Source organism: Bos taurus, chromosome 2 (genome assembly GCF_002263795.3).
Source record: "Bos taurus isolate L1 Dominette 01449 registration number 42190680 breed Hereford chromosome 2, ARS-UCD2.0, whole genome shotgun sequence".
Lineage (NCBI taxonomy): Eukaryota > Metazoa > Chordata > Mammalia > Artiodactyla > Bovidae > Bos > Bos taurus.
The window spans coordinates 37,125,723-37,151,149 of record NC_037329.1 but is presented as its reverse complement, the minus strand read 5'-3'; the positions used below and the strand labels follow the sequence as shown (position 1 = coordinate 37,151,149).

General features: G+C 45.1%; 2 protein-coding genes across 10 annotated transcripts in view; one reads left to right on the top strand and one right to left on the bottom strand.

Annotated features, from left to right (window-relative positions):
* TANC1 (tetratricopeptide repeat, ankyrin repeat and coiled-coil containing 1) overlaps positions 1-18,065 on the top strand; it is a 252,319-nt gene extending 234,254 nt beyond the window's left edge. For all 5 annotated transcript variants that reach the window (XM_010802057.4, XM_010802056.4, XM_010802058.4 and 2 more), the window contains 8 exons: positions 4,164-4,297; positions 5,827-5,950; positions 6,293-6,468; positions 9,317-9,449; positions 11,224-11,315; positions 12,991-13,137; positions 14,036-14,136; positions 14,747-18,065. In XM_010802057.4, the coding sequence (XP_010800359.1) occupies positions 4,164-4,297; positions 5,827-5,950; positions 6,293-6,468; positions 9,317-9,449; positions 11,224-11,315; positions 12,991-13,137; positions 14,036-14,136; positions 14,747-16,142 (2,303 nt within the window). In that variant the 3' untranslated portion in view covers positions 16,143-18,065. The remainder of the gene's footprint in view (positions 1-4,163; positions 4,298-5,826; positions 5,951-6,292; positions 6,469-9,316; positions 9,450-11,223; positions 11,316-12,990; positions 13,138-14,035; positions 14,137-14,746) is intronic.
* A 1,949-nt stretch (positions 18,066-20,014) lies between these two features.
* WDSUB1 (WD repeat, sterile alpha motif and U-box domain containing 1) overlaps positions 20,015-25,427 on the bottom strand; it is a 68,656-nt gene continuing 63,243 nt past the window's right edge. For 4 of the 5 annotated variants that reach the window (XM_002685348.6, XM_024980483.2, XM_024980487.2 and 1 more), the window contains one exon: positions 20,015-20,196. In XM_002685348.6, coding sequence (XP_002685394.1) covers positions 20,036-20,196 — 161 coding nt within the window. In that variant the 3' untranslated portion in view covers positions 20,015-20,035. Of the gene's footprint in view, positions 20,197-22,979; positions 23,124-25,427 lie in introns of all 5 variants that reach the window. The other variant, XR_003030728.2, reaches the window with a different exon arrangement.

Sequence of the window (25,427 nt, the reverse complement as noted above, 5' to 3'; positions counted from 1 at the left end):
CTGGCTCCTGTGCTCAGCTCGGGCCTGGCAGGGCGGCCTGGGTCATCAGTGTATGAGGTAAGAGAAGGTCAGTGTCCAGAAGCAGGGAACTGCCTGTGTGTGCTCCGACCTGTCACCCTTCTAAGGACAGAAGCGTGTCGGGGCGACAGTCGTCGTTGAAACCCCTAGGCCTGTTAAGCCACACATCCCTGTGTGTGTGAGAGAGAGAGACAGACCTGGCGTAAAATGTCATAAACAGCCCTGTTTATGGAATGACTATGTTCCAGGCGAGTTGACAGTTGAGTTTTTGTAAATCTCGTCTTTGCCCAGAGAACTTTAGTTCGTATAAGATTCCTGCAAACGATCCATTTATGCAAGAATCATCTCTCCCTGATGTTTTTCAGTGAAGGTTTCGTATTGCTGAGTGTGAATTGGGTTTTCTTAAAATGAACATCTGCCACGACAAATCTCCCCATGCTCTGAAGACAGAAGACTATATTCCTGCGGAAAAATTTTAGTCAGAAAATGATCTATGCCTTCATGGGAATTTAGCTACAAAAATGCCATCTTGTTGAGGATTTTGCTAGTAGGAGAAATGATGTTCAGTGTGGGTCTTGAGAAGTGCCGTGAGCTCACACTGATATTTAGAGCCCGCCGCCTTTTCATACCAAGTCCTTTTCCTCCTTCCTCGTCAAATTCCCTTGGCCAGAAGCCAAGGCCTTGCCACACCATCAGGTGCTTTCTCTCCTGTCCTGCTCCCTCCCCCTTCTTCTCTGGCCAGGCCGAGTGCAGTGACCCTTGTCAGAGGCTGGTGGTCAGCCTGCAGGACAGAGTTCTTCCAGCAGAATAGCTGGGATTCCTGGGCAGAACTCTGCTGTGGTTTTGTTTGTTTAAGCATGTGGTTCACTGCCTTCAGTCTCCCTTGTTTCCGAATATGGTATCCTCACATCCTTGTGGCTGGTGGAACTTGAGATGCCCGCCCCCTCCACCAGCCTCAGGGGTCCTGATGACACCAAAGATTGAAACTGAGTTGAAAAGGGGAAACACAGGTCCCGCTGTTTGGGGTGTCATTTGAAAGTGAGAGCCTGGTTAAGAATTTGTGATCCCTGTTAGGCCAACTTTGTGGGACTCCAGCCTGTGCTGAGAGGCATTTTCCCATCTCAAAGGCAGGCTGATCACCGGAAGTGCAGCCAGTCCAGCTGGAAGGGAAGACAAGGGAATCCAGCCCGGTCTCCAGCGGCAGTCTTCTCCGACTTCAGCTGCTCTAACTCCTGGCTCTTCTGGCGCCTTCCTCAAACACAGGGTCCTATTTTTAGTGCTGGGCTGTCATTTTTGATGTGCTGTTGTTGCCAAAAAAAAAAAATATCAGTGGCAGCTGCAAAAGAAATCTTGGTGTAAAGGCCCCGTTTATAATGCAGATAGAACTTGTTTACCAAATAAGAGAGACTGGAATGTCACGGTGGATCAGCTGCGCATCAGATGGAAGAGCCTTGAGTTTGTTCCTTCCATGCCGTCCTGCCCACATCTGGCCACGTGCAGCGCGGGTGCCTGCTTTGTGCCATAGTCAGCTCCCTGCAGAGGAGGGGCTCCCTAACTGCAGGGAGGTCTCCGAGGAGTCGCAGGCCCAGGTAGTAACTCACATCCTCCGTGTCACCAGCCAGCCCCGGGTGTTCAGATCCGTCTGAACCTAAACCAGTATATATATATTATACCTGCTGCTGCTGCTACTAAGTCGCTTCAGTCGTGTCCGACTCTGTGCCACCCCAGAGACGGCAGCCCACCGGGCTCCCCCGTCCCTGGTATTCTCCAGGCAAGAACACTGGAGTGGGTTGCCATTTCCTTCTCCAGTGCATGAAAGTGAAAAGGGAAAGTGAAGTCGCTCAGTAGAGTCCAGCTCTTGGCGACCCCATGGACTGCCGCCTACCAGGCTCCTCTGTCCATGGGATTTTCCAGGCAAGAGTACTGGAGTGGGTTGCCATTGCCTTCTCTAATATATATACCTAAACCAGTATAAATACTAGTCTGTTTACAGTATTTATATATAATTTATTTATAAACTTAGACGTGTGACGGGTGGTGATGAGCCCGTTGGTATAACACAGGTTGGAATGGCACCTGGGGTCAAGACCCTTGGTAGCTTCCACTTCATCCATCCGTGGTTTGTTCTGGTTTTCCCCATCTTCAGAAAACTGGTAAAGCAGACAGGATTTCTTTGTCCCTCTAAGGGAGATGGGGCCCCTATGTCACATTTATGTCCTTTGCTGTATGTGTTCCTGGGAGTTAAGCCATGGCCAGGCTAAGACAGTTGGAGTAGGAATACTGTCTGTCCTGAGAGGTGTCTGGAGAGGACGCACGGACCCTGCACTGCTGAGCCCCCAGTTCCCCACTTCAGCTGTCTGGGTGCTGGGGGACCCCTGGCTTCACAGGGGAGCTGGGCCCCGCCCTCTTGGAAAGGGGGCAGCTGGGGCCTGTCCTGCAACTGCCCAGGAGCGCTCAGTTCCAAACTGTTACCCTGTTTTGTTTTATTCCTCGGAATCAGTGTTAAATCTGGGAGACTGACCCATTGCACTGCACTGCGCTGTGTAGCGTTTATTGTGGTTGCTGTATAGTGTTACCACCGTGATCTGTTGATGGTCCACGCCAGCTGGGCTGCTGCAGCTCAGGGCTGTGACGAGTGCACATCTCTCTGTGCTCCATAGGCACCTCCGCTCCGGGGCACCTCCAGGCTAAACATCCTGTGTTCCAGGGGCACCTCCGGGTGCATGTCTGCACCTGGGTTGCTGGGTGGAGGGATGTGAACGTCTTCAGCCAGCACTGGGTCTCGTTTTTGCGGTTGCTTGGACTACTAGTGAGGTTGGGCGCTTTTCATGAGTTACTGGCCTTTGGTCTTCACCTTTTGTGAACGGCCTATTTCTGTGTTTTCCCAGTTTTTATACTGAGGCATCTGACTGATTTGTAGGAATGCCAGGAGTTTGTAGGGGTGAGGCTGTATTTAAAGAAGAATTGCCCCAGGACTAGAGCTGCAGTGTCAGGCTCGAGCTTCTCCTTCCTTCTCTGCATTGGAGACAGCTTTCCTGCCGTGTCTCTTTCCCACCCTCACGCCTTCCTGTCCTCTGCCGAAGAGCGTCGTCCTGGCCAGGGGGACAACCACAACCTCCCACTGTCCTTCCCTCTAGACAGTGGTTCACATGCCATAGCTGAAGTCTCCTCTTCTAACTGAACCCCTTTTCTACTCATAATCCACCCCCTCCCCCCGCCATTAGGTGTCATGACCTGGGAGTGGAGAGGAGCAGCAGCTGCCATGAGGTGGTCCTGAGGGTTCCTGCCCTGTATTCTTGCCCTTCACATAGTTCCTGCTTTGTCCTTGGCTGCCTCCCTGCAGAGAGTCCCCTGCCAGCAGCAGCTGCCTGCCTCAGAGCCAAACTGGGCTGTTCGCCTGGGCACACAAATCCCTCCACAGTCTGCTCGTCCTTTTTTTTTTTTTGCTTTCTCAACATCCTTAGTCCAGGATCTGGACTTGTTACAGAGATTCTAAGCTCCATGCAGGCAGGGATGATATGATACACTCTCACTGTCTCAGTATTTATTAGTTCTTTTGGACTGAAATGTATGACTTTAAGGGAAGAAGAGAGGCTGGACAGTAATACTGATCTCTGTGTTTGTGTTGCCCCATACTGTTGTTGTCTCATACTGTGAAAAAAAATGACAATAAAACACACGCTTTGTGGCTCCTGAATCTGCATTTGGGTGGGGCTTGTAGAGAAGGTTCTCATAGATGGCGCTGCCGTGATAGAGTGGCTTGGTGGAGTCTGGGGCTCCATTTCCAGTATGGCACACGCATGTGGTGGCCGGGGTTGCTGGCTTTGTACTGGGACGTCAGCCACATACAGCTTCTCCCAGGGGCCTCATCTCAAGAGTGCTTGGGCTTCCTCACAGCATGGCATCTGGTTCCAAGGTGTGTTCCAAGGAATTGAAAGCTGCCCTCAGGGCCTGGGCCCACACACTGGTGCAGCATCATTTCTGCTGTATTCTGTTGGTCTGAGGTGTCACAGAGCCCACCCAGATTCAGTGGGGGCAGAGTGCGTGGTCCCCTTCCTCTCAGTGGGAGGGGTGTCAGAGGATCTGTGGCCTCCTTTGGCTACCACCCTGTGGCCATCATGCTAACAGTCTCCTCCTCCCTGTAGCCCTCACGGCCGCTGCTGGACGAGGCAAGCTGGAGGTCTGTGAGCTGCTGTTGGAGCGTGGAGCTGCCGTGTCTCGGACTAACAGGAGAGGGGTCCCTCCATTGTTCTGCGCGGCACGCCAGGGGCATTGGCAGGTACCCAGGGGACCTCGGAGGCTTCAGAAACAGTGGTTGGGAAAAGTGCCCATCGCTGCTGCTGGACCCCGTCTTTCTCACATTCTTGGCTTCTGCTTGTATGGGGAGTCCTGCAGCATCAGGGCGGACATCTGACCGGCTGGCATAGTCAGCCGTGTGGGCTGGTAACCAGGTCAGAGACCCATAGCCACTTCCTTTTAACTGAGGAAGGGAGTGGAGCTGGTGAAGCCCATCATGTCATCAGGAGATTTGCTGTAACAGAGTTGTTGTCACACCAGGATGACCCATTTGTCCAGCGCACTTGGGAGAGGAGTGGTCCTGCTGTGCTCTTTGGGAAATGAAGTGTCTCCCTCTGGTCCTGCACTGTGACTCAGGCTGCTTTCTTTTACTGGGAGTGATGTGCTGCTGCTCGTAATTAAGGGATCCCTGAGAGCAGCGGTTTAGTCTTGCATTCCTTCATTTTGTAAACACTGACCATGTATCTACCGCATGCCTGGCACCAGGTTACACACAGCTGCATAAAAACAAACAGCTCTCACCACATCCTTTATAGGAAGAATTTTCTAGACCCCAGTTTACATCATAGAGTCGTGACCCTTCTGATTCCTGCCAGCTCTGTCAGTAGGAGCCTTGAGGGCTCCGCACCAAGGTTCTGGCTTTTCTCCTTTCCGGTTCTAAAAGCTTGGTTTGCCCCGTCCGTTCCCTGTTACTCTCACAGCTCCCTGCGATGTCCTAGCTGATCCTCTCTCCTGGTCTTAGTGTCCCCTAAGTGGTGAGGAAGTTTGGAAGCATTTGTTGGTGGGTCCAGAATGAGAAAGCAGTGGGAACATGCCCCCTTCTTGTGGTGGCATTAGAACAAATGTGGTCCTGGAGGGAGAGAAGCTGCACCACTGCCCCCTAGGACCACTGCCTCTCCCACTGGGAGGGCATTGCAGGAGATGCCACTGCCCCCTAGGCAGAGCAGCTCCCGCTGGGAGGGCATTGCAGGAGATGCTTGTCTGGTGTTTTCGCTCCCCCTTTCACCATGTACTGTTTAAAGGCATAACTTTGAGGCAGAGACTCTTGTCCAGGAAGCTTTGGTAAAATCCCCCTGGTGTGAAGGTCCAGCTGTCCCTGGAAGCAGACGGCTGAGGGGAGAGGGTAGGTGTTTCCCCACCAGCAACGTGGCATCAGTGCCCTGTGGGGCCCTGGCTCACTCCCTTAGTTCTGCTCAGCTGCTCCATAGTGGCTCATAGTGGCTGAGCCTGACTGTGCTCAGGATCCCGCTCTCCTGCAAACTGCTGCCTTGCGTGTGCCTGTGTTATAGATAGAGTAATGAATTGGGCATGTTAAAAAGAGTATATATTTGAAAGAAGAGTCTGTTCAAAGAAATAAAATATAAAGATTTTACAAGCCCCCTGGATCACATAACATAGAGGGGTTTTTGAAGAGTCCTTTCACTCCTCTTAGAGGTGGAACAACCAGCCCGAGCAGAGAGCATGTGATTTCAGATGCAGCGGCAGGTGTGTGATCCCTAGTGTTTCTTTCAGATTGTTAGGTTGCTCTTGGACCACGGCTGTGATGTGAACCTAAGTGACAAGCAGGGCCGGACGCCCCTCATGGTGGCTGCTTGCGAAGGGCACCTGAGCACCGTGGAATTTCTCCTTTCAAAAGGTAGCGGCACTGTCCCCCTGTGAGGGCTTCTCTTGGGTGGACAAAGAAAAGAGCTTTGGCAGACCCATTTAGTACTTTCTGATTCAGTTTTTTTTTTTTAAATCTCTTTATTAAGTCTATTATTTATGGATGTTTTCTGCCTTGCACACAAGTAGAGGGTTTAGGGGTGCATCCCATGTACCCATTGCTCAGCCACAGCAGGGACGATCATTTCACCCATCAGCTACAGATTTCACCAGCCTGGTGGCCACATTCTGCAAGCCAGGCCCCTATGGATGCGGAAGGGTTTGCTCAGGTCTGGCCTTTCCGAAGTCACATTTATTGAATGGGCTTCTCTTTCAGGTGCCACCCTTTCTTCTCTGGACAAGGAGGGTCTGTCGGCATTAAGCTGGGCATGTCTGAAAGGTCACAGGGCTGTTGTCCAGTTCCTAGTGGAGGAGGGAGCCGAGATCGACCAGACGGACAAGAACGGCCGCAGCCCCCTGGACCTGGCCGCCTTCTACGGCGACGCGGAGACCGTAGGTACCGCGGTGGCTGTGCTCCCCACCCGCGCCAGGCGGGCCGGGCCGCCTACTGATCTGGGATCCGAGCCATCCCCAAGTGTGTGTGACGCCGCCCCAGCGTGGCCGGGCTGTTTGCGTGTGCCGTGGGGTGGCTTTCGTTTTCTGCTAGTTCTGTGGCATGCGGTCTGTTTCAGAACTGGAGTCAAGATTTTGATAGATTCGTAAAAGCTTAAAATTCCATGATGACAGACTGCACTCACATACGTGGATGCAACACGCATCCGTGAGTATGTGTACGCACCCGCATATGTAGCTTTATTTTCTTACAATTTTCATAGAAATAGAATTCCTGTGTAGTTCATTGAAAAATCACTTATATATGTGAGAAATTACTGCTCAAATAATTAGTTGGTTTGCTTTTAAATCAATGCAGCTTTGTCTTGAAATAATATAAAATGCTTTGGGCACTGTCTTTATCTTTGTCAAATGCCTGAGTCCCTAACTGAGGAATGAAGGGATAAAACCTTAATAAATGAAAAACCACAAAATGTCTTTCAGGGAAAAACCCACATCTTTGTCAGTCTCTACATCCCATGTACCAAGCAGGTGTTGGAGGAATGTTCAGCTCCTTGAGAATGGTCATTTATGAATAGTTACGTGTGTCTAACATGAGAATTAGACAGACAGGTACTGTGTTGCTGGGAGCTGTGGACCTTGGGGCGGAAGCGATCCTGCACATCTGTGCCTGATGGTTTTAAAAGGCAATGATATTGGAATTAAGTGGTCTCAATTTCCTGGACATTATAAATTGTACATAAGTGTCAATTTCCCCAAAACAGCTATTTAACTAAACCTCACATCTCCACACTTGTCTTTCTCCGTTTTTGTTACCTTACCAGATCCTCTAGTTTATCAACATTAGGGAAGAGTGAAGGAGCTTAGTATTCTGTCATTAAAAAAAAAAAAAATTGGGTATAAACACATAACATAAAATTTACCATCGAAACCATTCCTACGTGAAGACTTCAGTACTGCTACACACACGTCACGATGCTGTGCAGCCAGAGCCCAGGCTCCTTTTCTGTCGGGTAAGACTGAAACAGCGCCCACTGAACAGTAAGCCCTTGTTACCACCCCTCACCCCCAGCCTCCGGCAGCCGTCTTTCTATCAGTACTTCTCTTTCTCTGAAGGACAGCGTTTGGTCCTTCATACAAGTGGAATCATACAATATTTGTCTTCTTGTGACTGACTGATTTCACTCAGCATTGTGTCTTCTGGGTTTGTCCATGTCATAGCACATGTCAGGATGTCCTCAAGGCTGAGTAATATTCCGCTTATGTATTTGCCTCATGTTGTTAATCCATTCATCCACTCGGTGGGCATGTGCACTGCTTCCGCCTCTTGGCTATTAGGAATAGTGCTGTTACGAACATGGGTATGCACATATTTCACCGAGATCCTGCAAAGTCTTGGAGATCTATCATTCTCTTGAGTAGATACCCAGAAGTAAGAGTGCTGAGTCAAGCGGTAATACTGTCTTAATTTTTTGAGGAACCTTCATACTGTGTGCATAGTGGTCACATCCTATCAGCAATGCGCATGGGTAACTATTTCTCCATATCCTCTCTAACACTTGCTTTCTGTTTCATTCTGTCCTTTTTAACAGTTCAGTTCAGTTGCTCAGTCGTGTCCGACTCTTTGCAACCCCATGAATTGCAGCACCCCAGGCCTCCCTGTCCATTTAACAGTAGACATCCTAATAGTTAATAACTTGTTTTGTGTCTTTGATTTGCTGTTCCCTAGTGATGAACATTTTCTCACATGTTTATTGGCCATCTGTATGTCATCTTTGGAAAAATGTCTGTTCAGATACTTTGCCTATTTTTTCACTTTTATTGAAGTATAGTTGATTTACAGTGTGCTAACTTCTGTGCAGAACGACCCAGTTATACATATATATATACCTTTTAATATTCTTTCCATTATGGCTTATCACAGCTTTGCCTGTTTTTAAATTGGGTTATTTGAGGCTTTTGTTGTTGGGTTGTAGGAGTTCTTTACATATCCTGGATATTAATCCCTCTAGTGTGTTATTTTGTGAACAGCTGGTATACTGATAAGATGTATCAGATCCACATGAAACTCTAAGCAGTCTACAGACTTTCCCAGTGAGTGGCTCAGTTTTCCTGGCAATTTCTGTTTCTGTCAAACCACAGTGTGGTTTTCCCACTTGTTCTCTGTTTAGCCCAAGTGATAGCTGTTTTATCACATCAAGTCAGTCTTGGTAGCATGCTCTTAAGCTTTCCATCTTTACAGTCTCTGTATTCAAATCTCTTTCCTATGCCTTAAAAGTGAATTATTATTGGGTCTGGCAGATTCCAACCTTTTCAGGTTCTGTATCCAGGCTGTGTGGATCTGAGTATTTCTGGAGTGCCTGTTGCCATGACCTGGTAGCTAGTTGGAGCTATGGCAGAAGCCTGCCTCCTAATAAGTAATTGGAGATGAAAAAGTGACTGTATCTTATCTCTGTGGCCTGGGAAGTAGGATGCGAAGACAGGTGAAGGCGTGCGTGTACCTGTCTGTGGTCTGGGTGACGGACACACTCCCCACCTGCTTCCGGAGCATCTGTCTGCCTTCCTCATTGCCAACATCACAGTCACTTTAGCAGAGCAGGTTTGAGCTGTGGATTGCAATTTTTCTGCTTTGTTCTGTGTCAACTTTATTTCCATTCTAGGATCCCATTAGGCCAGAGGCATCTGAGATCAGAGTAAGATCGCCAGCTTCTTTCTACACCAGCTGCGGCCTCGGGTAGGCGAGGGCTCCTCTGCCTGCGCCCTCAGGGCCTGTGCGCTCTCTCTGCAGGTGCTGTATCTGGTGGACAAGGGGGCTGTGATTGAGCACGTGGACCACAGCGGTATGCGGCCCTTGGACAGAGCCATTGGTTGTCGGAACACATCTGTAGTGGTTACGCTGCTGAGAAAAGGAGCCAAATTAGGTCAGTGAACAAACACCTCAGTGCAGCAACAAGGGGAAGGGTAGCTTCAGATTTTAGAGCTCGTGAGGGACTACATTCACCTGCTCCCAGGTTAAGGAGTAAGAGGTCAGGTGTATGGAGGTTTTTTTTTTTTTTTTTTTTGGTCCGTCTCTGCTGCTGCTGCTGCTGCTGCTAAGTCACTTCAGTCGTGTCTGACTCTGTGCGACCCCATAGACGGCAGCCCACCAGGCTCCCCCATCCCTGGGATTCTCCAGGCAAGAACACTGGAGTGGGTTGCCATTTCCTTCTCCAATGCATGAAAGTGAAAAGTGAAAGTGATGTCACTCAGTCGTGTCCTACTCTGTGTGACCCCATAGACAGCAGCCAACCAGGCTTCCCGTCCCTGGAATTCTCCAGGCAAGAACACTGGAGTGGGTTGCCATTTCCTTCTCCAATGCATGAAAGTGAAGTCTCTCAGTCGTGTCCGACTCCTAGCGACCCCATGGACTGCAGCCCACTAGGCTCCTCCATCCATGGGATTTTCCAGGCAAGAGTACTGGAGTGGGGTGCCATTGCCTTCTCCGTCGGTCCCTCTCTAAGACTCAGTTAATCACAGTCATTCAGAGTGTTTAAAAGAGGAGAAAGCAGAGGCCAGTGTTGAGGGATAGCCCAGCACTGGGGGGTGTCGGGGGTGTGTGGGAGCCACAATGGAAGCAGTTCTGGGGGGCTCCATGGGAGGGGCTAAGGGTGGATGGACAAGAGCTGGTGGGTGGTTGTCATGAGCAGGTGAGTATGAGTACCACTGTTTGGGAGGCGGCGTCTGGTCTGCTAGGAAGGGCAGTGGCAACCCCAGCACACGTTCTGGGAGAGAAAGTTCTCAGGATTTACGGAGACAAGATGGGTGACTTAAGGATATCGAGGGTGAGAGCTCTGAGAGGTAGGACCTTGGCACACAGTTCAGAGTGTGGGGAAGGGCACCCAGACCACACTGGTTTTTTTCTGGTTTCATGTCAGACCTTTGGCTGCCAGCAGTTCTGGGGAGGGGACTGCGATGAAGGTGAAATATCATTAAGCAGCTCACGGTATCAGGAACTATTGTGAGCAGTTTCATGTTTTACTTTATTTCATTGTCACCTGCCATATGAGAGGGGAATGAGCATATAGCATCACGTCACAGAGGAGGAACCCAGCTGAGGTAGTGAATAGCTCCCTGAGGTCATGGTGAGCGGCAGGCCACTGTGAACCTGAGTCTGACTCCTGAGTCTGCCCTTAAGTGCTGCTCCCTGTGCGTGTTGGCAAGAGGCTTAGCAGAGCTTGTGGCTGTGCTGGCCACAGGGGGAGAGATGGGGACACAGGCGGAGGCAGGGAGGCTGGGGGCAGCAGGGCCAGAGCTCGCGTCTCAGCGCGGACTTGGTTGTGACTCTGAGGCGAGTGTGAGAGATTCTGTGAACACTGGCCTGCTTCACCTGTCTGTGGTCCTGACAGCACTGCAGGGAGCTAAGGAGATGATTTGGAAGCAGATCTCCACAGGAGGGAGGGTGGCTCATGATCCCACTGATGCCTTCGTGTCCCAGTGCTTTTTTCCATCGCAATGACAGTGTGTGCGGGGTGCAGCTCCCTGCTAAGCACTCTCTTCTCTTCGTTGTATTGTTATCCAGGGTCTGCAGGACGTGCTGCAGGGTGCTCTGAGGCTGGGTGCTCTGCTGTGTGCAGGCTTAGCTGTGGTGTATTAAAGTATGGAACTCCTTGCCTCCAAGCCCGCCCGAGTGCCTCTGAACACATGTTTATTTTGCAGGAAATGCTGCCTGGGCGATGGCTACTTCCAAACCTGATATTTTGATTATACTTTTACAGAAATTGATGGAGGAAGGAAACGTGATGTACAAAGTAAGTGGTATCGCCCTTTCTGGGACGCCATGACAGCCTGCAAGCAGCCTTAGTCGGGGGTGTAATGGATATAGCTGTGCTGCTGCACAGGATGCACGGAGCTCAGCGAGCAGACGTTCCGGGAGGTGCCATCCTGGCCTCAAGCCCGGGCTTTGATATCTTAACAGCAGAATCTTCCAGGTGGAACGCACTCCTCTTTGTGTCTGGGAACCATTATTTCTGAACAAATCCTTGTGGCTGTAACTATGATTTACAGCCTGTAGCTTTGCTATGGAGGCAGAGTAGCTTCTAGTTTAACGGGCACGTCCTACAGGAAATTCTTTGGCGCCTGGAATCATGAGACGTGGGAAAGGAACACTCAGGAGACATTTTCATAAGAAAAGAATCATGCAATCTCCCAAGCCTTTATTATCTTCATTTTAGTATCTATAAGCCTCTCGAATTTGAAACTGTTTCTGGAGAGATTTTTACTTAAAATAGTCAATAATATATAATACTCAGGAGGCAAATTAATTTTTTTCTCATTTTCCCTTTGAAATGCAAAGACAATTTAAAGAGTAGTGATTTTGACTTGAACAAATTTCACACTAAGACGTCCAGTTTAGATCGGGGGTCAGTACACTTTGCCTGGAGAGAGGAGGGGAGGAACTATGGTAGGCTTTGCTCTGTGGTTCTTGTCACACACACCACACACCCCGCACCCCACCCCCACCCCAAACTGTGCTCTTGTGGCACAGACTCAGCCACAATGACACACAGAGGAGCCAGGCCAGGTTCCAAACCGTGTTTGCAGAAATAGCAGGCCAGGTTTGGCCCAGAAACTGTAGTTTGCAAACCCTGAGTTTAGAGAAATAGGCCATTTCCATAGATCATCATTCTTTCCAGGTCTCTGATTAGAAAGAATTAAAAGATTATGAAAACAAAAAACTATCAATACATCATGACCGTTTTAATCCTTTTTGCCATGAAGCAGCTGCACTTGCTGTGTTTTCCTTTTCTTTCTTTCTTTCTTTTTTTTTAAATAATAACAAATAAATAGGCGTATAGCATGACCCAGCAGGGTTCCTGGCTTGGAATCAGTTTGAAATTGAGTTCAGAGTGTGTATTGTTGTGGCTTTGAAGTGGTTTTAATATGAATTTTGGTTGGCAATTATGTTAGAAATACTAAGCCATTTCAACAGACTTCATACCTGCTGCGAGACAGACCCGACAGAGCAAATGGATTTCTTTAGCCTTGAAAATGATGTGCGGTGCTGCGTGGGGTTTTAAAGCCCGTGTTTTAGTTTTTCTTAAAAGAAAAATTATTATTCTCCAGCAAGCTCTAGGTTTATCCACAAGACTCTACTTGCCTTGAGAACGCCATCATTTTTCCATCTGATTTCTGTTAACGCTTTGCATGAAAGTGTCCTTACATGAGAGATCATTCATGAAATGTTTGTTGAAAATATGTAATGGGGATGATAGTCCAGTGTTTTAAGACTGATAGCTATGGGTTTGGCGATTTACGGATCCCTCCCTATAACCGGGTTCTGGTCACAGACATCTATGTGGGCAGTGAGGCCACGTGGCCCTGCCGGTTTGTGGACTGGTTCTGGCCACAGCCCGTCCTCATCAGGGTCCTTATTCATCTTGCAGCCTCTGAAAAAGATAAATTTCTCTGGTTTTTTATTCCTAGAAAGGGAAGATGAAAGAAGCAGCCCAGAGGTACCAGTACGCCTTAAGGAAGTTTCCTCGAGAAGGATTCGGAGAGGACATGAGACCATTCAATGAGCTAAGAGTTTCCCTCTATCTCAATTTGTCTCGCTGCCGAAGAAAAACAAACGTAAGCCCCTTATTCCAGTCTTTCAGCCATAGACTGTTCTCCTGGTGGAGGAGGCCTGCCCTTCCACGCCCTAGTCCTGAGACTGCCTGTCTTGTGTTTGCACTTTTCTACGAGCTTGGTACACGGGGAGCTGCTTGCCTGGGGTGACTGTCATTAGGTCACGGCGCCCGCCCCCACCCCCCACGGTGTGGAGAGGAGAGCACGTGGGTATGGTTTCTGTGTCTCAGTGATGATGAGCACATGCAAACCGCTCCTCCACCTCTGCCCAGCTGCATGTGGCCAGAGCTGTCATGAGTGGTCTGTCCCCAGGTTCAGAAGGAAAGGGCATCGTTATAAAATGCAACACAAATGCGTTACATACAGTCTGCCTAGTGTTTATTATGTTTGCTTAAAAGGTAAGCCAGGAACTGGTTAGTTCATAATTAATCAACCGTAGTTAACTCACAGTTAACTTATAACTGGATTTGTTTCAGTACCACTTTCTTTCTTTTTAACTGCATCCTGCCTCAAGCAAGCCTGTGACCTTCCTGCTTCTGCGCCCACATACTCTTCCGCCTTCCTGAGGCATCTGTGCCCCCCAAGGCTCCCTCCTCTCCCCGCCCCACCCCTGGGTGCCGGCTCTCATTGGCCTTCACTTTGCTCCACTGCTTCCAACACTGTTCTCTCTCCAGAGTTCAACGATTTTTGCTTCTCTGTTGGATTCTTCCCATAAGAACATTAATACACTTTAGCTGTCACCCAACTCTACAACAAAAAACCTGACTTGCCTTCCGCTTCACCTTGCTCCAACTGTGTCCCAGTTCTCTGTCAACCTCTAGAGCAAAACTTCTGTTAAAACGTTGGCTGTCATCATGTTTCGGTGCTGCTTCTGACTTGTGTATTTAAATATTGATGCCAGGACTTCGGCATGGCGGAAGAATTTGCTTCCAAGGCCCTTGAGTTGAAACCAAAGTCCTACGAAGCCTTTTATGCCAGGGCGAGAGCCAAGAGAAGTAGCAGGTACCGTCTGGGGTTAGATGGGAGGCTAGTGAAGCCTTCTTGTCTTGCTCTGGCTTCAAAGCTTTGGGGGCTTCTGATCCATGAGCACCACTCAGTGCCTCTCCTCCTCTTTGATTCTGAGTAGGTAGCTTCCAGAAGGCACAGCAGTGGAAATGATTAGCAATGGCTGAGCTTTTACTTTCTCTAGACGTCTCATAACGGTTCCTCCCCTCCACCAGTTGACCTGTACTGCAACATCAAGTTCCTAGCTTAGTCCGTGTTACCAGTCAGCCAGCCAACCAGAGACACGTGGGGAAGGGGGGCGGAGTCAATAGGACGAGTTGCTTGGGGTGGGATGGGGGAGGTGATGTGAAGAGGATTCTAACTCCCCTGCTTTATGCTGAGCTCACCCCCACCATCTGGTCTTTGTAGAGATGCTGGGGCCCTGGAACTGCATGGGTCTGGGTTAGAATTTGGCGCTCCCACTTAGCTGAGTGAGTCTAAGCTAGTTCCATGGGTTCCATCCACACAGAACCCGCACAGAACTCACTCGGCTACCTTTTCAGAGCTGCTTTATGAACAGTTGCATTCAGAGTTCTTTCTTACGTGACTTGTATCTTTTAAAATAAAGGCAGTTCGTGGCTGCCCTGGCTGACTTGCGGGAAGCAGTGAAGCTCTGTCCCGCCAACCAGGAGATCAGGCGGCTCCTGGCCCGCGTGGAGGAGGAGTGCAAGCAGCTCCAGAGGAGCCAGCAGCAGAAGCAGCAGGCCCCGCCGCCTGCCCCACCCACCGACTCGGACAACGAGGAGTATGCCCCGACGCCCGGCCTGAACGACCACTTTCACCTTGAGGGGGCTGAAGAGGAGGAGACGTCGCCACCGGAAGAAGCCGTTTCCCTCGCTCCCAGACCCCCGCCATCCTCGTCCGCACCCTCCCCGTACATCCGAAACCTTCAGGAAGGGCTCCAGCCCAAGATAAGGCCCGTGTCGCCGCTGCAGAGTCGGCCGGGGGCCGGCAAGGCCCTGAGGGAGGCGGTGGCTCAGCCGGGGCTGACGGTGCAGCCCACCAAGCAGGCGCAGATCGTGAAGACCAGCCAGCACCTGGGCTCCGGACCGGCGGGTGTGAGAAACAGCAGCTCGAAGACGCAGGTCTCTCCTCTGAATCCTCCCCCGAGCCCCATGCCCGGAAGACTGCCCACTGCCCCCGCCGGTAGCAGAAGCCTGCATCTGGAGGGAGCAGCCTCTGGCCCCTTCGGCGATCGGCTGGGGCCCAGCCCCGCAGTCCACCTGCAGCACAGTGAGGGCGACGCTGCGTATCCTTTACCAAGCAAGATAAAAAGTGCAGAGAGGCTTCTGTCTCATGCTGCCGTGGCTGTGGACGTGGTGCCTCTAAACCCAGGGGGGCCAGTGAGCTGCAGCGACACCCGACACCCGACTTCCCTCAGTAGTTCAGGGTCTTCCGGTTCTCCATCGAGCAGCATCAAGATGTCAAGCTCCACCAGTAGTTTGGCTTCAAGCAGCAGTTTCTCGGATGGCTTCAAAGTCCAAGGACCAGATGCTCGAATTAAAGACAAGGTTGGTAGCCAGGTTCCGAGTGGCACAGCTGAGCACAGACCTCGCAATACTCCATTCATGGGCATCATGGATAAGACCGCGAGGTTCCAGCAGCAGAACCACCCCCCTGGCCGCACCTGGCACTGTGCGGTGTCAGAGGGGCTGCTGACAGGCACACCTTCTGCAGCTGGCCTGCAGGCCTCGAACTCTGAGAAGCCCTCTCTCAAGCAAGCCAAAGCCTGCCCTGGGTCTACCCTGGGTGGAGGTGTCCACAACGGGGCCCAGGTGAAGGAGCCAGAAGAAAAGAAGTGCCAAATGCCAGTCCACTGTCAGGACAGCAGGGTAACTAAGACCATTTCACATCTGTATCAGGAAAGTATGTCTAAACAGCAGTCTCATATCAGCAGTGAAGCCCACAGGAGTCACCTCCCTTCAGCAAAACCAAAGCGATCATTCATAGAATCAAATGTGTGAGCCTTAAGAGAGACCCATTTGTAGTATTTGGAAGACAATGTGTTGGTGCCTGGTAATAATTAAATGGTTGTACATGAGAAAAATTACTTTTTAGCCATATATTTTTTCCCCTCTGGAGTGGATCAGATGCCATTGATACACTGAAAGTGTCAGATTAAGTTTCTTTAGTAAACTAGAAGTCACCAGAAATAAGAATGCTAACCAGAATTGGAAAACTGCAACTAGCTATGCCTATTCAGTTAAAAATTTAAGACAGCCAGGAAGACATTAACGCATATGCTTTTCTCTTACGAAATTGTTTGGTTTTTATCACTTTTCTCCTAGCATTTGCTATGTAGTTAAGATCACATTATTTCTTAGATAATGTAAGTATCTAGTAATAGTTTAACTCATGACATAATATCCAGGTGATATGTTGTGGAAAAGAGGAAATTTTCAAGTAACAGTTCCAATAAGTCAAATCTTTATATATATATGTATGTATACATAGGTTGACCCTTAAACAATGTAGGGGTTAGGGCCGCCAACCTCTATAGTCAAAAATCCATGTATAACTTTACAGTTGGGTCCTCTGGAGAGTTCCACATCCTTGTATTCAACCATCCGTGGATCATGTAGTACTTAGTACGTAGTGACTGAAAAAAAAGTGGGCCTGGACAGTTCAAACCCCTGTTGTTCAAGGGTCAGAGTGTGTATATGTATATATATATGGATATAAAAGACCTGAGTAATTTCTATCTGAATATAAATGTGACTTTACATATTATACAGCTGGTTTGTTTTTTTAAGCAAACTACAAGAACATCCAGGTAATGTTCTCTTCATAGCAGTTCCCTTAAAAAGATCAACTTTTGTGTTACAGTTCTCATTAAAATATTTTTATAGCACCTTTTTTTGAAACTACATTCCTGCTTCAGTGTATTTTTAATATTTGAAAATGATATAAACCATTTGGAGTCATGACTGGTAGTTAAGTTGAATTTGGACTAAAACACAAAGTTTTAGTAGTAGTATTCTGTATTCTTATACAGCATTCTTGGTGACATGTAAATTAGCTCTCAACTGATTCCCAAACTGCTTTTATCAATGACAGCACTCCTGGAACAAGCCTTCCAAGGTCCTCTAAGGACAGTATTTAATTTGGATACTTAAGGTATGGTTGGCTAGGGCTTTTATTATAGTCATTACTTTAGAGCTATACATTGTATATATGAATAGCTAAAGTTGTATTCAGACTTGTAAATATAACTATTTCAAGTAATCTGGAAGTCATGTATTTGCATGTGCTTTTTAAGCTTCACCCATGCTGTTTATTGCACTGAGCGATATATAGGGCATGTTAACAGTATCCAAGTAACGGCACTTTATCTCATTTATATGAACACCTCTGAGGTGCTACAAGTCCAAACTGATGTATTATTCATTTGTAAAGGTAAGGTACAGGAATGATCCTTGAGTTAAAGGTATTTTTATATGAAAATGATATGCTATTGGAGGATGTTAAAATGCTAGTTTTCAGAGAGGTGGGAGTGCTTTGTTTTATATGTTGGGATGTGAAATTATTTTCTAGAATTGGAGAGAAGGAAGTTCTATATTTACAGAATGTTTTAAAAATGAAGAGTTGTAATGAAGTCCCTGTAAGCACCATTGTGGTCTTGTACGAACAGGAATCTTCTGGCGTCATTCTTCAGCATTGGTTCCTGTGTGCAGTGTACTCTGTATAGTTTCATTGTGTTTTTTTTAAGAGGCTCTTCATGAGGTTCTGCTATACCTACTATGGCTTATTTATTGTTTTCTTTAATGTTGTGGAAGTCTTACTCTTGCATTATGTAGTTTTGTTTCTGCACAACTACTGTACTTGTCCGTCTGGAATAAAGACAATAGTTTGTTTTGCATTAAATGAAACAGTGGCTCAGTAGAGAAGATCTTGATGTCAGCTATCTGTCTCACTTTAATCCTGGGTGATCGTGTCCCTAAAAAAAGGCGAATAGCCTGATTTTCAGTAATACTACAAATGCATGTTTACTTTTATTTCATTTTAGAACAAGGATAATGGCATCTAGAAATCCCAATATTTCAAGGTCAAAATTAGTCTTTTTGCCTGAAATGAGCATGCATGAGGAGCCTTCTAAACATCTGTTCCAGAAATCCTGGCGTCTGTTTTTATTGGCAACACGGTATCTTCAGTTTTTAGCTCTCACTTTGGCGATACACTGAACACCGTGCTAATGTGAAATTTTGTTCTTCACATGTGTACTGATCTCTGAGTTAAACGTGTTTATACCCACATATTTCAGTTTCAAAGTCTTATGAATGAGTGTGAACATTAAACTGTTGTGTTAAAATATCCTGACTTGGAATCTTAAGCCTAAACAACTTCAGGTTATTGTATGGTTACTGCTATTATTAGCAAGGCTTAAGGGAAAGTATTTTCAGTCCTTATTTAAAGTCATATATTTAAACTCAAGGTCAAAAAACAAAACTGGGTAGGAGGGGAAACTCTAGTAGCAGATAAATGCTTATTGGATGACTTTTCCTGTGATGCTGCCAGTATGACTATTAGAATTTACTGTGATGGATTCTGAGTAAATGTATTTGGTCCAGTAGTTCCAGGAAGTGCTGTCTCCTTGGGAAGCTGTTGGTGGGAGCTGAGGCCCAAGGAGCGAGTCCTGCAGGGACAATGGCCCCTAGTGCGGTGTGGAGGGCCAGGCGGTATCCTTTCCTATGGATGGTTTTAGATTTGATTTTTTGTTTGCCTGTGCTTTGTGGGGAGGAGTAGTTAGCTTTGGTTTGTTTGTAGAGAAAAACAGAACACTTCACTTTGGTAAACTGGCATCTTAGTTTTCAGTCACTTAACTAGAAACTATCCTAGTGAAATGTAGGAAAAGAAAATCACCTTCTTTAAAACATTTAAAAAATAACATCTTTTATTGTGTTTTCTGTCAGTGACTTCAATAATTTTTAGTAATTTTTATGTGAAAACCAGCTAGCCCTTTTGAAAAATAAGTATTATTTTATCAAAACACAAGATATCTGGTCCAATGGTGAGAGCACTACCGATTTTAACAAGTCTTTTGATGGAATATATCCTTATATTGCTTTTTATTTGTGTTTTCAAATTTCAGAACAATTACAGTGAGGGTTTGGGGGTAAGTACAGAGTCCTGGTCCCTCCGTGCCCTTAGAGTTTATTTAGTTTTAGCAAGCTTTGCACTAATGGCTTCCATTCTGGTGAACAACTTGCGAGAGGGAGGGAGAGGCAGTGTAACCTCCACTTACGGGACCTGAAGTCTTCTGAGCAAATGTTGGTCAGGGTGCTTGTATTAGCTATCAGCCTACTGTGTACAAATGTATAGTCACCTTAGCTTAAACTATGATGTGAGAACTTTAAGAACTCTATATTCTAAAAGGAGGCTAGTTTGCCACTTTATATGTTTCAGCAAAGTCAACTTAATGTATCTGTGATAATTTATGCTATCTAACTTGTACCTAGGTTTGGACAATGGGGAAAAAAATCATTACTACCTTGCAAACTTAGAAGCTAAAAAACTGCTAGTAAATATATCAAAGTGACTTTCTCAATGTATTCGTAAACAAATCTATAATTATTTTGCTAAAAAACTCTTTAGAAGGATTCCAGAGAGTTATCAAATGAAATGTTATTAACTAGGATTATGTTCTAGTCTAGATTATTCTGATCTTTGGTTATAATGGAATATGATCTATAACCAGAATAAACTTGAGCATTGCAATTTGAAGTCAAAGTAAAACTTTCTCTATAGGTTAAGATTTTATTCACTATTATATGAAAAGGTAGGTAACTCAGTTTACAAAGTTTACCTTTAAATCACTCAAGTGAGATCACAGAAAATATAAATAACACAATATAGAGTTTTATTTTTGATGTGTCTCACTTAGCCATCGATCGATGGCCATTTTCAGAGTCCTATTTGGTGTAAGTATCACTGAAGAAAGAACAAGATTTGTCATGGGACTGGTACGTTTCTTTCTGCTGATCCAATTTTCCATTGCTTCCTTTTCATATGAGTAGCCATCTAAAAAAAGAAAAAAGCCACATACACAAATTATTTGCAATGTAGGAAAAGGGAAGTTAGGATCACTAAAATGGTTATAAAAATTCCACTGCCAAGGCCTTTACTATGATTTAAGTGGTATTCTTGTCTTGCACCATTGCTCCCAAAATATTTCTGCAATGACATCCTAAATTCTACCATGTAAGATACACTGATTGCACAAATTACCTTGACCAGTGTCCCAAAAAAACTGGAAAAGGGGCCTTCTGTTAAAAATTCAGATGTAGCACCAAGGAAGAAAGGAAATGAATCAGGTAGGAGAGAGGCGAGTGGTGGTAAAGCTGCAAGGTCCAGCTGTGCCGCCAGATCTGTGCATCAGTTACTGTGGCTACAGACGGGAGCAAAGAGTTCCAGGGAAGACTCGGCCTAACTTTCCAACATACGGAAAAGTCAGGGAAACAAGATGCCAAGAGGTTATAGAGCGCACCCTACCCTACTATGGACTTGATAGAAAAGGCATTTACACTGCCAAAAGAAAAAAAAGATCCACTGGCTAAGGATTTTAATACCATGTTCTTACAAACTTATTTGTACCTGTAAAGGTTGGAGGTTTTGCCTCACTATTTTTATACTTGTAGCTCTTTCAAACAGAAAATCTTAGTTTCTAATTACATTTACACTGTAACCTATTTGTTTTAATCTGCAATGCATAAAACCGTTGCAAACTAACAATGCCAATGTGTTACTAACAAAAAACTGTTAAAGATTCTGAAGATTTCTTTCTGTCACTGTGATAGATGGACTTGTTTAGTCACTAAGTCGTGTCCGACTCTTTTTGTGACCCCATGGACTGTACCTGCCCCAGACTTCTCAGTCCATGGGATTCTCCAGGCAAGAATACTGGAGTGGGTAGCCTATTCCTTCTCCAGGGGATCTTCCTGGATCAGGAATCGAACCTGTGTGTCCTGCACTGGCAGGTCAATTCTTTACCACTGAGCCACAAGGGAAGCCCCAATTGATCCACGACGGTTGTCTAACTGAAATTGTATTTCAGAATCACTTGAAAAAATTTTTTTCTGATTGTTACTGGACATATAATGTGGTTCATTTACTTCCCTTTTTATCCTCCCAATTATTAGAGACTGGTTTGCTTTTCATGATGTATAAACATTTAAGGGTCTTCAAAGTAAAACTGTAAGAACAAGTCACATCAAGAAAAGTCTGTATCTGTCCAACCCATGTAACCTCTCTTCCCATGCAGGTAACCAGGTAAGTTATCGTTTACCTTTTCCTTTTGAAAATATAAGCAAATGTATGTGTGCACACACATACATATATCCTTACACATATCCTTATTCCTCTATATTCCTACATAAAATTTACCATGCTCCATACTATTCTATACCCGATTGGCTTTTTTATTCCCCCACATTCCTGTATGGATGTATTAATGAACATCTGGGTTATTTCCAGTACCTTTTACAAATAGTGCTGCAATGAACAGTCTTATCATTTGGGAGGGAATTCTAGCAGTAGGATTTGCTGCACTGAAGAATACATTCATATAATTTTGCTAGAAATGCTTGTACTTTCATAGGAATTATACCATTTTTCACCACTAGCAACACTGACTAGAGTGCCTGAATCTTCCCTAGAGCCCAGCCAAGAGACTATGTTGTCAAACTGAGTTTTTACCAGTTTCTCATGAGCATTTTAAGGGAGCTAGAACATTCTTTCTTCTGTTTAAGAACCATTTGCTTTGCTTTTTCCTGTGAACTGACCATATTTTTTACTAATTTTTCTACTAGATTGCTCTTTCTTAATTTCAGATTTATTTTTGAGATATAACTGACATAAGCTTCAGGTATGCAACATACTTATTGGTGTTCTTGTTTCTTAAGATTGCTTTGGTTATTTGGAGTCACTTGTTGCTTAATACACATTTAAAAATTGTTCTATTTCAATGAAAAATGCCATTGCAATTTTGTTAGAGATTGCACTGAAATCTGCAGATTGCTTAGGTAGTATGGACAGTTTATGGTACTATCCATGAGCACAGAGTATCTTTCCATTTATTTGTGTCTTCAATTACCTTAATGTCTTGTAGATTTCAGTGTATAGATCTCTTACCTCCTGAGTTAAATTCTTAGGTATTTCATTCTTTTTGATGCAATTGCAAATAGCACTGTTTTCTTAATTTCTCTGATTGCTTGTTACTAGTATACGGAAACACAACTGATTTTTACATGGTGACTGGGTAAACTCACTTTATTGAATTGGTTGGTTACAATAGATTTTTTAGGAACTCTCTAGGGTTTTCTATGTATGTCATCTTCAAATTTTACTTCTTTTCCAATTTGGATGCCTTTTCTTTTTCTTGACTAAATGCACTGGCAAGGCCCTCCAGTCCTGTGTTGAATAAAAGTGGTAAGAGTCTGCACCCTTGTCCCACATCTTTAAAGGAAGCCATTTCAGCTTTTTACCATTGAGTATGAGGTGAGTCATATGTAACCTTTATGATTTTAAGGTAATGGCTCTCTATGCCTACTTTATTGAAAGTTTTTATCATAAGTGGATATTAAATTTGGGAGATACTTTTCTGCATCTATTGAGATGTTCATGATTTTTATCCTTCATTGTCTTAATGCGATGCATCACATTGATTTACAGATGCTGAATAATTCTTGCATCCTTAGACTAAATCCACTTGATCATGGTGTATGATTCTTTTAATGTATTGTTGAATTCAGCTTGCTGATATTTTGTTGAGGATTTTTACATCTATGGTTATCAAGGATATTGACCTGAAATTTCCTTTTCCTGTGTGCTCTCATCTGATTTTGTTATCAGGGTAATGCTGGCTCATAAAATGAGTTTGTAAGTTTTCTCTCTTCTGTTGTTTGGACGAGTTTGACAGCGATTGATATTTTTCTTGAAGTGTTCATATTCTGTGGATGAAATAAAGATTTAAATTTTTATACTTCTTTTGGCTTTTGAATCCAGGTTAGAAGTATTCCTATTCCCAGGTTATCAAGGAGTTAACCTTCACTTTCTTCTGTAAATGTAAAAGGACCTGTAAAGGTTTCATTTTTTTTAATATATGTCTGATTCATTTGGAATTTAATGTGTAGTATGACAGATTGGGCTAGTTTTATCCTTTCCATAGGACTAGCTGTCAGAATACCACTTGTTTAAATTCTTTATTTTTCCCACTGATTTAAAATTTCATTTTTATCATTCACTAAACTTCTGGATTTTAAAAAATTATTTTCCATTAGTCTGTCTACTCATGTGCTGATACCACACTGTTCTTTACAGAGACTGTATAACATGTTCTAGTATCTGATAGGGCACGTCATTATGTCTTCTTTGCCTTGGAACCTACTAGTCACCTGCTATATATTTCTTGGAAGAAGCCTAATAGTGACATCCTGCTGACAATGAATCGTCCTACATTGGTGTGCTAATAAGCTTCCCATGTTTTCCAGTGTAGCCTTCCATCGCAGGGATGTTTTATGGTTTTCTTCATGCTGGTTTGCCTATTTCTACGCCTATTTCTAATATCCAGTGTTTTGGTTTTGTTTTTGTAAATTAAGCCTCCATCATACCTTTTAACTGCTTTTTGTTTGCACACACAGGCACGCGTATGACATGAAGGCTGTATTATTGAGTCCTCGCTGATTTAACTCACTAAATGCGGATTACGCCCACTGGCTCCTTGTTAAACTCTCTAAGATTCCTCTAGAAGGAGACAAAAAAAGGTTGAAGGCCTGTCAGTGTTGTGGCTAGTTGTGGACCTTTATCTGGTAGGGGTATACTCTCCAAATTTTTTTCGTTGCTTCATTGTAGGTACTGCTCAAATTTGTCTTGCCTTCTTCCCTTTAGAGAGGACACCAGCTGGGTAGTTCCTCCTCCTTAGAAGCCAGAGTTCTGAGAGACAGTATGAGGTTTTAATAACCTCAACTTATTCCCTCTGTTTTCTGAGTCCAAGAGGACATAATGCTTTCTGCAGATATTGTTACCACCTTTTGTTTTTGAGATATAATCCACATACCATAAAATCCACCCTTTTAAGTATATACAATTCAGGGGTTCTTAGTGTAATTCACAGTTATGCAACCACCACTATCTCATTTCACAGTTTCATCACTCCAGAAAGCAAGCTTAGCTCTTTGTAGAGTCATGGACCTCTGAACCATATTAGCAATCACTCCTCTCCCCCAGTGACTACTATTTTCTGTCTGGATTTGCCTATTCTGGACATTTCTTATAAAAAGAATCATAACATGGTATTTGTTATCTGGCACATCCTTGCCATCTTCCATCTTTTTAAAATCATCCTAGTGGATATGAAGGTGGTATCTCATTGTGGTTTTGGTGTTCACTTCCCTAATGATGCTGAGCACCTTTTCCAGTGGCTGTTGGCCATTTGTATATCTTCTATGGGGAAAGGTCTATTCAAATCCTTTGCCTGTTTTTATCAGTTGGGATGTCTTACTATTGAGTTGTAAAAACTGTTTGCATAGGAAAATATACTCAATTTTTATTTATCAAAAGCTGATATACAAACTTATGTATCACACTGGTCTGTCACTGATAAATGATGTGTGTGTTAGTATTACTCTGAAATACTGTGACTTGAGCTACAGCCAGTTCATTTGCCACCAGGCTAGATACTAGGATAACAGCATGTTTTAAATCTTCCAGGTGAAAGGGGCCCAGTTTTGTTACTAATTTCTTACATTCCATTGTGGTGACACAATGCTGTTTTTGTTATTTCTGGTGATACATTCAAAAAGAAAGTATACTTCCTATTTTGGACTGAGAGGTATGATCAAGTCTCTTACCATGCTGTATTTCTCCTTACTTTGTTTGTAGTTTCTGCTCTGTGAAAACTGTTGCTGTGTTTGGGGCTGCGCCTAATGGCGGTTAGCCTCATGGAGACTCGCCATCTCCAGTGTCCTATATCATCCTGTGTGTGTCATTTTAACTTTTTGGGGTCTGAACTCTTTCACTGGCAACTGTATAACCCCTTTATTTTTAGTTGGAACTATCTCATTTCTGTCTGTCCTTTTATTTCTAACCTCTGTGAATCCTTGTTTTAGGTTGAACTGTGCTTTGTGAACTAACCTCAAATCTTGACTCTCTTTAGGGATGACTTAAGCCAAATTGTTATTATCAGTATGTTTGGTAATAGTTCTATCATTCTTTATTTTCATACATCACTTATATAAATTCCTTCACTATAGGAG